This window comes from Leucoraja erinacea, chromosome 1 (genome assembly GCF_028641065.1).
Source record: "Leucoraja erinacea ecotype New England chromosome 1, Leri_hhj_1, whole genome shotgun sequence".
Classification (NCBI taxonomy): domain Eukaryota; kingdom Metazoa; phylum Chordata; class Chondrichthyes; order Rajiformes; family Rajidae; genus Leucoraja; species Leucoraja erinaceus.
Genome location: NC_073377.1, coordinates 13,745,635 through 13,758,905, shown reverse-complemented (window position 1 = coordinate 13,758,905; position 13,271 = coordinate 13,745,635). Strand labels below are relative to the sequence as shown.

At 44.3% G+C, this 13,271-nt stretch overlaps 2 protein-coding genes across 3 annotated transcripts in view; one reads left to right on the top strand and one right to left on the bottom strand.

Annotated features, from left to right (window-relative positions):
* Positions 1–11,357, bottom strand: part of LOC129707544 (transforming acidic coiled-coil-containing protein 3-like) — a 36,377-nt gene extending 25,020 nt beyond the window's left edge. The window contains exons 1-5 of the mRNA XM_055652715.1: positions 11,240–11,357; positions 7,546–7,719; positions 6,448–6,590; positions 3,960–4,024; positions 2,231–3,305 (exon numbers count right to left, since the gene is read on the bottom strand). Of these exons, the coding sequence (XP_055508690.1) occupies positions 2,231–3,305; positions 3,960–4,024; positions 6,448–6,590; positions 7,546–7,680 (1,418 nt within the window). The 5' untranslated portion in view covers positions 7,681–7,719; positions 11,240–11,357. The remainder of the gene's footprint in view (positions 1–2,230; positions 3,306–3,959; positions 4,025–6,447; positions 6,591–7,545; positions 7,720–11,239) is intronic.
* ccdc142 (coiled-coil domain containing 142) overlaps positions 1–13,271 on the top strand; it is a 363,715-nt gene that overhangs the window by 116,772 nt on the left and 233,672 nt on the right. The window lies entirely within an intron of this gene.

The following is a 13,271-nucleotide window of genomic DNA, read 5'->3' as shown; positions in this document are numbered from 1 at the left end:
ACAAAATGTAGTTGAGAAATAAACAAGAAAAATAAAAAGATCAAAACAGTTGCCCTTATTGCTTTGACCACATCTTACAATAAGCATCTGAAGGTGGGATTTTAGCACGATGGTAATGCAATTATACTTCTACATCATAGTCTCCATTAGACAAGGCCAGAGGTGGAAGTGAAAAATCTTGCACCATTCAGCAGTTTTGCACTCGTCATTGAATTTATGTTTTCTGTTTATATATAGTTTACTCAGTTTCATGTGAAAAAGGAATTTCATGCACTCTGTGTATATGCAAATTACCAAACTAGCTCAATTCTGGGATAACGTCAAGAGGCTTCTGAAGCAGAATATATTTTTACTGTTCACACAACTTCATGTGTCTACATTTATATAACTAAAGACTAGAGAACAGAGCTGGTTAAGAAACATATAATGGTCAGCAGCTTTCTGAATGCGATCTCATTCAGGGATTGGATTTATTATCACTCCATCAATCAGATTAACAATTGCACATAACTAAGCAAAAACAGCAAAGGTTTTCGAGTCTTACAGCACAGTAACAGGCACAACAGCCCATATTCCAAAAGTTTATGAAAGTCAGCAACAAAACTGGATGCTAAATGAATTACAGGAATTTGATCAAATATCTATGGCGTTTGAGCCATACAGCAGAATTAAGCCCTTCAGCCCAACTTGTGCATTATGCTCCATCCAAGCTAGTTCCATTTACCCTCGTTTAACTAATACAGCTCTGAACCTTTCCCACCATGTCTCTGCCCAGCTGATCAAAATCCAGCTGTAATTCTTGATAAGCATCGCTACTGTCTATAGACACAAAAAGCTGGAGTAACTCAGCAGGAAAGCCAACATCTCCAGAGAGAAGGAATGGGTGACGTTTCGGGTCGAGACCCTTCTTAAGACAGCACTGTCTATCATATCTGTACACAAGTAAAGCTCAGGTCTTATGCTCTTCCAGTTTGCACGTTTTTTCTATTTGCACAAAAACATTACACGACAGCGCCACGATTTTTCACCAGCTCACTCGCTGTTCTCCTGAGCTGCGAATGCAACAAGTTTTGTGGTATATTGTAAAAATTAACAAGGTTTAAAAATATTAAAAACTGCACGTGCGCAAATCGATCTGCCCTTCAGCGCCGCACGGATTAGTCTCTTCTCCTGTCACTCCCCAGCACAGCCCTTCCCTTCCTGTGCCATTGCGCCTTTACTCGAGCAGAGTGACGCAGTGGGTGGTGGCCGGCCGAGGTCACCAACCGGACAGAATTGTCAGAGGGACGGGAAGCGATGCGGCGATGTTGCCAAACGGAAAGTGGCGATTCTGATCCCAGTGGAGGAGAGCGTCCAGCACCCACTGCGAGTCCCAAACGGACCACCATCGCAATGCCCCGCAGCTCTAGCACATTCCCCTCTGGCCCCCTCCCCCATGATACTCCCCGCTCCCCTATGGTTCTACCCCACTCTTTTCTCTGAACTCCCCCCCCCCCCCCCCCCCCCCCCACCACCACAGCACGGACGACGGCTGAGGCTCTTCCTGGGTACGCAAGGAGGGAGAGGAGCAGCAACCTCGAGATAATGGGGAGGAAGAGTGGAGGAGAGGGGATAGAGGGAGCGACAGAGGGTAAGGGAAAGGAGAGGTGAGGGAGGGAGAGTAGGGGAGTAGGGAGTGGGGAATAGAGGGAATAGAGGGAAAGGAGGGCAGTGGGGGTGGTGAGGAGGGATAGTGGGAGGTGAGGAGTGGGGGAGGAGTTATGGAGGGAAGGAGTGACTGAGGGTAGGGGAAAGGAGAGGGAGACGGAGGGATAGGGGAGGGGAGGAGGAGAAAGAGCTAGAGTGCAGAGGACAGGAGAGTGTGCTAGGGATGAGGGGAAATGAGCTGCGCCTATGCAATTGGGGGCCGTGGGTGAGTGGTGGAATATTGCGTTGGGGGACCAAGCCTCCTGTGTGACAGGGACCCAACGGGTCCCACTTAGTCTAGTGTAATGATATGATCTATCATGGTAGTTCATGCAAGCTTAGGCATGCCTTTTCAAATTACTATATTCTAACCCATATAGTAACCACTAAAGCCCTCATGAGGGTACTGCAGTAAGTGATTTTAAAAAGATCCATCAATGCATCAAAAAGCCAAGAGGCCGCTAGCATACAAGTACTTTGCTATATCTAAAAATGGAAAAAGTCCGGCAACTTTCCACTTAAATTATTAGGTTGGCCCACTTACTTCTTAACAGGTTGTTTTTGAAACTCCTTAGTTTTTCCACTGAAGTTGCTTGGTCCTGGAATGTTATCTGGCTTCTGAAATCCTTCCAATTTGTTTGGAGTAGGCTCCCCATTCTCTTTCTTATCTGGCAATGCATGTGGTGCAGAGTCAGCAGCTGGCAGCATAACAGAACTGGGAGAATTGCAAACTTTTGACATGCCACCAAAAGGGTTGACATTCAGATCCTCCAGTTTGTCCCAGGCAACTTCGTGGTTTGGCTCTCGCAAGGGATCCACAGGGCCAGTTTCTTCCAACTTTCCAACTTCCTTGCTCTGTTCCAGTGCAATCTTCTGTTCTTTGTCATTTTTTATTTTGCTAGGTGCGGTTCTCTCTTTCGTGCCACCAGATTTCTTACGCTGTAACTGGCTTCCAAGTCTTTCCCCCAACTTTCTTGGGGGAGGCTTCTTCTTCCTGTCACCATCAAATTCAATCTCCAATTTCAAAGGTTGTAAAGAATCAGCAACATCTTTCTGAGACGTTTCAGACACAAGATCTTTATCAAGTACTGGAGGATTAAGAAGATTTTGCCCTCCCATTTGGAGTGAGCTGTCAGTGTCTGTATTGTCGCTGTTGAGATTGGACAGGTGTTCTGCAGGAGGCAGTGGAATTTCCACTTTCATCTGATTTCCACAAGGATCAATCTTCTCAGGACAATCCACGTCAAAGCTGCACAGCGCCTGTGATATGATCACCTCGGGATCCTGGTCCATGTCATTGTTTTGATTTTCTACTTGTAAAAGGATGTCATTTGAGATAATCATTCTCCGATCTGTGTTCATGTTATAGGGAGGGGTTATTGACCTTTTCTCAGTTTTCTTCGCAAGCACTTGATTATTCACTGGGATAATTTTGAGACATTGCTCCCGAGAGTCAAGTTCGTTGTCACTCTGGTCTGGCGAATTCATGACTTTTGAATTACTTGTAAATGGATTCATCACATCAAGCATGTCAAGATCAAGCGTATAAGCTCCATGAGATGAACCTTGCTCCTCGTTGCCAGGACCAACTTCATTGGCAGATCGGTTAGTCTCTGTCACTGAAGATGAATGAAAAAAATAATTTTTAAAAAATCACATCTAAAAGTTAATGAATAACCATCACTGAGGCACATTTTATTTGGTGGAGGATTTTTCTTCCCTTCACTGTCAACAAATTCAATCTCCAGCTTCACTGGTTGCAAAGAATCAGCATCAGCTTTCTGAATATTTTCAAGTGCTGAGGGAGCTTTATCAAGCCTTCAATTTTTGCCCTCCCATTTGGAGGGAGTGATCAACACCCGTATTGTTTACACACATGCAATTGTTTGGAAAACAGTCTGCATTGGCAAAAGGCTTTACTTTCCTTCCAAAATGCAATTTGGATGTCTTGCAAATCATAATGCAAACTAATGAGCATTCAGACCACAGTAAATGTTCAGTATAAAATGCATTTTTTCAACCTGCCTTTGACAACTTAAGCTTTTATACAAAAACAAACTGCCTTCAATTACCGTGCAAACATAAAAGCCAAAATTTATAATATTGTGCTGTAATCTTTTCATGACTATATTTTGTCAAAATTCTGCTTAAAATTGATTTCTAATCTCAAATAAATAAATTCATCATTTTCTTAAGATCTTTTGTATATAGCAATGCAAGCTTCAACTGAAATGAGTCTTTTTATAGTTGTACCTGGAACCAAATACACTTGCCTTGCTTAAGTCGTACTTCAAATTCCAAATTAGACATTTCGGAACTACGTCTGGAATCTTTATGCCTGCAATTGGAAAATGAATTTAAGAGAACATATGCAATGCAAGATTAAAATTAGTAGCTCATGCCTATTGCAATTTTCATCCTGCACTCAAATTTACGTGGATCATCTCCGACATCTCCCTTCCCTTTCTTGATCTCAGTCTCCATCACAAGAAACAGACTAGTGACTGATGTCTATTACAAACCCACTGACTCCCACAACTATATCACTTCCCACCATGCTTCCTGCACTATCCCCATCTCCCAATTCTTCCACCTACACCGCATCTGCACACAAGATGAGGTGTTCCATACTAGAACATCAGAGATGGCCTCATTCTTTATGGAACTGGGGTCTCCTCTCACATTATAAATTAAGCCCTCACTCGTCTGCCCTTGCCTCCCCTCCCCCTAATCGCAACAGAGACAGAGTCCCCCAGTCCTTACATTCCACCCCATCAGCCGTCGCATACAACACAATCCTCCAAAATATCCCGCCACCTCCAATGGTATGCCAGCACTAGCCACATTTTCTATCTCCACACCTTTCCGCCTTCTGCAGAGAGTTCCCTCCGCAACTCCCTGGTTAACTCATCCCTTCCCCCAAACCACCACCTCCCTAGGTACCTTCCCCAACAACCACAGAAGATGCAACAGCCCGACAGTCCTTTCAGATTAGGCAGAGGTTCACTTGCACCTCCTCCAACCTCATCTACTGCATCCGTTGTTCAAGGTGTGGAATATTATACATCAGCGAGAACAAACAGACTGGGAGATCGTTTCGTGGAACACCTTCGGTCAGCCCGCAAGAACCAACCTGATCTCCCAGTTGCTGGACATTAATTCTCCTTCCCATTCTTACACAGACCTTTCTGGCCTCGGTCTCCTCCATGGTCAGAGCGAGGCTACATGCAAATTGGAGGAACAGCATATTTCGCTTGGGCAACTTGCAGCCCAGAGGTATGAATATTGATTTCTCTCACTTCAGGTAGCCTCGGCATTCCCTCGCTCTCTTTTCCTCCCCCACCGTTGTACTAGCTTCTCATTTTCACCCTCCAAAAAGCTTGCAATAGCCCGTTTCCATTATCTTCGTTACTTTTTTGCATATCTTTCAATCATTGTTCTTTATCTTTTCACATCGATGTCTGTATCTCTTGTTTCCCTTATCTCTAACCAGTCTGAAGAAAGGTCTCGACCCAAAATGCCACCCATTCCTTCTCTCCATAGATGCTGCCTGGCCTGCTGAGTTACTCCAGCTTTGTCTCCATGGCAATTAACCTCATAAGCAAGTGAAAGGACAAGTTGCAGTTAGTGACCACTGCCTATTGAAATTAACCCTTCTTGCAGTTCCTAGTAATGATTCCGATGTTAGGAAAACATTGTACTGTCAGAATTTGACTAGAGTCATCACTCAGTTTGAAAAACATGGATCCAAGGGCAGCACGGTGGCACAGCGGTAGAATTTCTGCCTTACAGCGCCAGGGATTTGATCCTGACTACGGGTGCTTGCATGTAACAGTCTGTATGTTCTCCCCATGACCACACGGTGAACCGAGATCCTCAGTTTCCTCCCATACTATAAAGATGTAGATGTTTGTAGGTTAACTGGCTTCGTATAAATGTAAATTGGCCCTTAGTGTATGTAGGGTAGTGTTAGTGCACGGGGATTGCTGGTCAGGGCAGACTCGGTGGGCTGAAGGGCCTGTTTCCACGCTGCATCTCCAACAAAGTTCTGTGTTGATTTTTCCCTGTAGGAAAATATCCATAACATTGGAACATTAAATTCTGTGACAGCATCAAACCACTAGTTGTGTTGATAAGGTTAAATACAGTTTGATGATGGGCAGTGCAAAGGTTATGGAACATACTTGTTGAGCTGAATGGACCCAATCTGTGCAGCAACACAAGTATTTCAACTTGCTTGAGTTTTAGTTATTTTTAAACGGTCTATATTTAGTAGGCTTGCTAGAGCTGGCTTCAGTACCTAGAGAGAATTGTCCAAATTTCCAAAGACTTACAAATGATTGAAAATGTGCAATTAGGCCTGGTATCCTCCCAAACTCCACTCATTCACAAAAATGCCATGCACTAGAAAGTTAAAGGTATCAACATCACAAATTGATACATTAAAACCCCTCAAGATAAATGCTTAAATGTAGCCCAAAAGATTAGAATATGCTTTAACAAAAATAGTTCTTGTATATTTAACTTTGGCCATGTTGTCATTTATTTATGAGTTTATTCTCCTTTCTCCAAAATGATTTTTAAAGACGTCCCATATGAGGCTTGTAGAGGTTTGGTTTCTCTTTGCACCCCATGCTTCTAGAACGAGTTGAAAGAATAGCCAAGGTAAGTTACAAACTGGATATGGATCAGAGAAAACATTTAGTCTTGGAGATTTTAGTATGCAGTTTTAGCTCATTGTAAAAGTACATTTGCTCCTACCATTTATCCTCAAGCCTTCCTGGAGCCTCAGTATTCCACAAACTTTGTTCATTTTCACCAACCTTCGGAGACAAAACGTTGGTGAGCTGTGGACTCAGCACTTTGCGGGTAACAGGATCTCTTGCAGGGGTTTGGAAGGACACCTACATTATGAAAAGACTGTTTAAAATGTTGTTGCATTGCTAAAATGGGATATATATAACATATAACAATTACAGCACGGAAACAGGCCATCTCGACCCTTCTAGTCAGTGCCGAACACATAATCTCCCCTAGTCCCATATACCTGCGCTCAGACCATAACCCTCCATTCCCTTCCCATCCATATAACTATCCAATTTATTTTTAAATGATAAAAACGAACCTGCCTCCACCACCTTCACTGGAAGCTCATTCCACACAGCCACCACTCTCAGAGTAAAGAAGTTCCCCCTCATGTTACCCCTAAACCTCTGTCCCTTAATTCTCAAGTCATGTCCCCATAAAATCATGAGAGGAATAGATCAGGTAGATGCAAAGTTTCTTGCCCAGAGTAAGTGAATCGAGGACCAGAGGACATAGGTTTAAGATGAAGGGGAAAAGATTTAATAGGAATCCGAGGGGTAACTTTTTTTTTTTTTACACAAGGGGTGGTGGGTGTATGGAACAAGCACATGCAGGTCGGATGTGTAGCTGGGACATGTTGGGCTGAAGGGCCCATTTCCACACTATCACTCCATGACTCCAGAGATGCTGCCTGTCCAGCTGAGTTACTCAAGCATTTTCGGTTTATCTTTGGTATAAACCAGCATCTGTAGATCCTTAGACAAGCTATTACTTTGCAATTTAACTTAAAAATAAAACAATAAAATAGAAACAACCTTTTTCCACAGTTAATCTCCACAACATCTTTACATACATGGCACCAAATTTTGGCAGCAAAATATGGTCTGGAGTTCAACCCAGAGACAGGAATCGGTATCAATTGTTTACCAGACATTTGTTTCCCTCTACTGGTGCAGAAATTATGAAGTTTCAATGCAGAGACCCCCAATGAGGAAACTAAATGGGGTAAGTCAAGAAGGACATACTGTTAATACAACAAATGGTAAAATGCACCTTGGAAAGTTTTGTTGCATTTTTAGGAGGGAAATTTTCCTTTTGTGTAGATCGAAAAGTTGATGTCCCAGTGTTCATAACCGGTGTCGATGGGTTACACTGTTCATCCATTATAGTGGAACTTTGAAGATCCATACAATTATTTTCATCCAAATGCAAACTCAACAAAATAGGCTGAGAAAGATGCAAAGCAAGAATAACCATTTAAAAAGTTGTACATTAAATATTTATTGGGCCTAATATCTGCATAAATAAGGCCACTAATTTTCAGAATACATCACAATTCCAGATTTCATTACACTGCCGATAAGACTGATTTTACACCACAGGTAGCACTTTTATATTCTTACATGGGATGGGTATTTTACCATGATATTTATAGTCCATCTAAACTTGCACTTTTCAATTCAATCAGCTAAATAACAAACTCCAGATCTACACCCATATCTATTCAGTTAGAGGTGATCGGTGGAATTCATTGCCACAGATTGTGGAGGCCAAGTCAATGGATATATCTACGGCAGAGATTGACAGATTCTTGATTAGTACGGTGTCATGGGGAGAAGCCAGCATAACAGGGTTGAGGGGGAAAGAGATCAGCCATGATTAAATGGTGAAGTAGATTTGATGGGCCAAATGACCTAATTCTGCAACTATAACTTATGACTTTGCCTACACACATTATAAACAAGTTAACTACAGTACTGCAGACTGACCTGCGATTCGATAATAAATACACACCCTGTTGGATGGGACTAATAGTTAAATAGAGGAGAGCAGTACAGCACAATGGTGTACTGCGCTGTGTAGTTCGACCCACAATGAATGTTCAAACCAAGCACGAAGCTCCTCTGCCTGCACACGATCCATGTCCCTCGATTCCCCGTAAATGCATGTGCCTATCTAAAAGCCTCTGATATGCCACCAGTGTCTGCCTCCAGACTTCGTTCTTCATCTCCCCCCCCCCCCCCCCCTCACCGCCTCTGGAGAAAAGAGATACCTTTTACATCCTCTCCCTTTTCTCCAGAGATGCTCCATGGCCCACTGAGTTACTCCAACGGTTTATGTCTATCTTCGGTGTAAACCAGCATCAGTGGTTCCTAGTTTCTACCCGTTCCTGCATGGCTGCTTAATCTCGAGCTCCCGATAGCAAGTTAAAACTAGCCTCCCTTAATTCACTAATTGCCACACAATTTGCTGTATTCTGCATTGGAATGAGTGGGGGAGCAACAACTAGAAGTCAAAAAGAAACATGATGGACAAGAAAGAAAGAATTCACCGGAGATGGACAAAGCTCAAAGCTCAAACGATGACTCTGCAGAAACCATGCGCTCAATGCTCCACACTATCAGTAAGGAAATACGCGACTTCAGGGCTGAATATAAAGTGGACTTAAATAAACTTAAAGGACTCAAAGAAGACATGAAAGCCAAACTCAAAGATCTGAAACTAGAAATTTACCAAAAATTTCTGCTAACTCCAAACAAATCCACGCCCACAAAACTAGACTAAACAAAGCAGGTCGAAGAGGCTGAGACAATTAGCATGGCTATGAAAAATGTGCTGATTAAATCGATGAAAAAACAGAAAAACTAGATAGAAATAACATTTGCATCTACAGCGTGCAACTCCAGGTCTGAATTTGTGGAGCAACTTTTGAAAACTGAACTCGCAACAATGGACACAAACGTACAGATCCAATGCGCGCACAGAGCTTTGCCTCGCAAACCGGAACGTAACGCACCACCTAGATCCATAGCAGTAAATTTCCTGGAGTTTAATACTAAAGAAATGGTGTTGAAAAATGTGGTCATGAATCATAATTTGGATACAAGCCTAAAAAAAAAAAAAAAACAAGATGCATCTGATCAAGTTTATTCAGTACCTCACTCAGTCTACTCCAGGATTGACTACTTTTTAATGAATAGGGGTGAAAGCCACAGGATCACAGAGTGTAAAATCGGGGTGGCAGGTATATCTGATCACAGTGCGATCAGCTTGACAATACACCTGAATAGTAGAAAAATAAATACTGCTCAATGTGGGTATTTTGAATAGTAAGGCAAATGTGGAACAAATAAGGGAGGAGATATAAAGGTACATAAAAGAGAATGATAATGGGGATGTGGATCCTGTAATACTGTGGGATGCTATGAAGGCAGTTATACGTGGAAAGCTGATCGTCCTGACATCATCGCAAAAGAAGCCCAGCTAGCTATGTATGAACATAAAGTAGAAACATTGAAAGATGGTAGAAAAAACATAAAAACACACGGGACCAGTTGGTACTAAAACAGATTAAGGAAATATGGGGGGAGATGGATGAGATCCTCAGGGGAGATAGGGAAAAAAGGGTTTGATTTGTAAAGCAGACCTATTATGAAGCAGGTCCAAAAGCAACTAGACTCCTGGCCAGACTCCTGCACAAACATCAGGCCTCCAATACAATTCAGAAAATAAGAGATCCTAAAACCAATCAATTATCACACGAGCCAGATGAGATAGAAAGAATATTTGAAGAATACTATAAGAAACTCTATTCCAAACACCATAAACTGACTAAATGACAATGAGCAGTTTTCTTAACTCACTCGACCTGCCATCCATTGGTGAGATACAAAATAATACAATTACATCACAATTTACTGTTAAGGAGCTGGAAGCTGCAATCAGTAGGCTTAAGGCTAGTAAATCACCAGGCAGCGGTGGGTTTCCACCAGAATTAAACAAGGCCTTTAAGAAAGAACTAACACGTCTGTTCCTGTCTTGCTTTAACTGGACCCTTAAAGAGGGCAGGACTCCCCCATTATGGAAGGAAACAATTATTAACATTTTACCCAAGGATGGCAAAGACAAAGAGCAATGTAAACATTTCAGGCCATTTCAGAGCCTGCACCGCCATTCAATATGATCATGGCTGATCATCCAACTCAGTATCCTGTACCTGCCTTCTCTCCATACCCCCATACCCCCCCCCCCCCCCCCCCCCCCCCCCCCCCCCCCCCCCCCCCCCCCCCCCCCCCCCCCCCCCCCTTTAGCCACAAGGGCCACATCTAACTCCCTCTTAAATATAGCCAATGAACTCCCTCTTAAATATAGCTCAACTACCTTCTGCGTCAGAGAATTCCAGAGATTCACCACTCTCTGTGTGAAAAAAGTTTTCCTCATCTCGGTCCTAAAAGATTTCCCCCTTATCCTTAAACTGTGACCCCCCTTGTTCTGGAACGGCTTGTGCCTATCTTCGGTGTAAGCCAGCATCTGCGCTTCCTAGTTTCTACCCCCTTCGCTACCTGTCCTGTTCCCTCCTCTCCCCCCCCCCCCCTTGCCTCTCCTCCCTGTCGTCGCAGTCAAGCCTCCTCCACAGCTACTTGTCCACCGCCCTGCTCCTCCCATTCCCCACCTGCTGCACGTTCCCCACCACTGCCCCAGTCCCCTCTCCCCAACAACACTAGCCCACCGCCCCGCTCTTCCCCTTCCCCTTCCCCTTCCCCACCTGCAGCACGTCCCCGGTCCCCACCACCACTGCCCCGCCCCTCTCCCTGACGTTCCTCCTCTTTCCTCCCCCTCCCTCCCTCCCTCCTCCTCCCTTCCTCACTCCCCCATCGCCGCGGCCCCGTCCCCTGTACCTGTAGCCTAGCCTAGCCCAGCCCTCCCCCCTCCTGTCGTGGCCGCCCTAACGCTCCGCCGGTCCCACCTGTAGCCGCTCTGCGCTGCCCTGCTGTAGTCGCCGCTGCCCTGCTGCGGCCGCCGGTCCCCGCGCGCTCCTCTATAATCTTCGCTCGAGCTCACACACACGGACGGCAGCGACGATCCTATAGCGGCAGCGAGATCTCTGCCCGCGCTCGCTCAGATTTAAAAATGCGACCGTTTGCCGCTCCGTCCAATAGGAGGCGTCCGCCGCCCGAGGTCACAGTTCAGCTGGTTACAAACCGACCAATCAGCAGCGGGGGAGCTGGAGGGCGAGGCTGCACTGGTCGTGGTGGTGGGTGTGGGGACTAAAAGCTTACTATGGGATCAGCTCCGCCCTGTGATGCACTCTGCTCACAACCAACCACCCACCCACCCACAGGTTGCCAGGGCGCTCAATGACATTTGCAAAATTCACAACGTTTTTTTTTTGCAAACAAACTAAACCTTTGGAGTATTGTGAGCAATTTTGTGGGCTTGTATTCGCTGGGATTTAGAAGGATGAGAGCAGATCTTATAGAAACATAACATTCTTAGAGCATTAGACCGGCAAGATGCAGGAAAAATGTTCCCAGTGTTGGGGGAATCCAGGAACAGGGTCCGCAGTTTTAAGATTAAGGGGTAGCCCATTTGGGACTGAGATGAGGAAAAACTTTTTCACCCAGAGCTGTGAATCCTTGGAATTCTCTGCCACAGAAGGCAGTGGAGGCCAATTCACTGGATACTTTCAAGAAAGTTAGATTTAGCTCTTAGGGCTAAGGGATATGGGGGAAAAGCCAGAATGGGGTACTGATTTTGGATGATCAGCCATGATCATATTGAATGGCGGTCCCGACTTGAGGGGCCGAATGGCCTACTCCTGCACCTATTTTCTATGTTTATAATTTTGGGCCCCATATCTGAGGAAAGATGACACAAAATGCTGGAGTAACAAGTACACAAATTGCTGAACAGGTTTGGACAAGAGGCTCAACCCAAAACTACACCTATTCCTTCTCTCCAGAGATGCTGCCTGTCCCGCTGAGTTACTCCAGCATTTTGCATCTATCTTCGGTTTAAACCAGCATCTCTGCAGTTCCTTCCTACACATTTCAGCTGAGGAAGTGTGATGGCCCGGGAGAGGGTCCAGAGGTTTCACTTTACTGATCGAGGTTTCTTGATCCCTGGAATGAGTGAGTTAACATATGATGAGCATTTGACGGCACTGGGCCTATTACTCGCTGGAGTTTAGAAGGATGAGGGGGATACCACATTGAAACTTACCGAATAGTGAACGGCTTGTGATGCAATGAATGTGGTGAGGATGTTTTCACTAGAGGGAGAGCTTAGGACCAGAGGTCATAGCCTCAGAATTGAAGAATGTTCCTTTAGATTGGAGATGAGGAGCAATTTCTTAAGTCAGACGGTGGTGAATCTGTGGAATTCTTTGCCACAGAAGGCTGTGGAGGCCAAGTTAATGGATGTTTTTAAGGCAGAGATAGATATATTCTTGATTAATAGGGATCTCAGAAGTTATGGGGAGAAGGAAAGAGAATGGGGTTAGGAGGGAGAAATAGATCAGCCATGATTGAATGGTGGAGCAGACTTAATGGGCTGAATGGCCTAATTATTCTCCTATCACATGAACTTAAAGGAGTTTATAGAAACCATAAGCCTCTATTCCACCCTATCCCCCCCCCCCCCCCCTGTCCAATCCTTTAAAATACTCTTTAAAGTTTTTTTTATTTCTGAGGAAAGGTTCCCAGCTGAAACATCATCACCTATTCTTTTTCTCCAGAAATGCTGCCTGACCTGCCGAGTTACTCCAGCAAAGATAGAAGCAAAATGCTGGAGTAACTCAGTGGACACACAACATCTCTGGCATAAAATTCAGCATCTGCAGTTACTAACCTTAAAGGAAGATTGTGGGTGTTACTAGCGTTTTATATCGAATTGTGCTCAATGATATTCTAGTCACTTCCACGTCACCAAACTAAAAGGGTCTTAAAGAAATATATAAGAAACATATAAAATTCTTAAAGGATTAGACAGGCTAGATG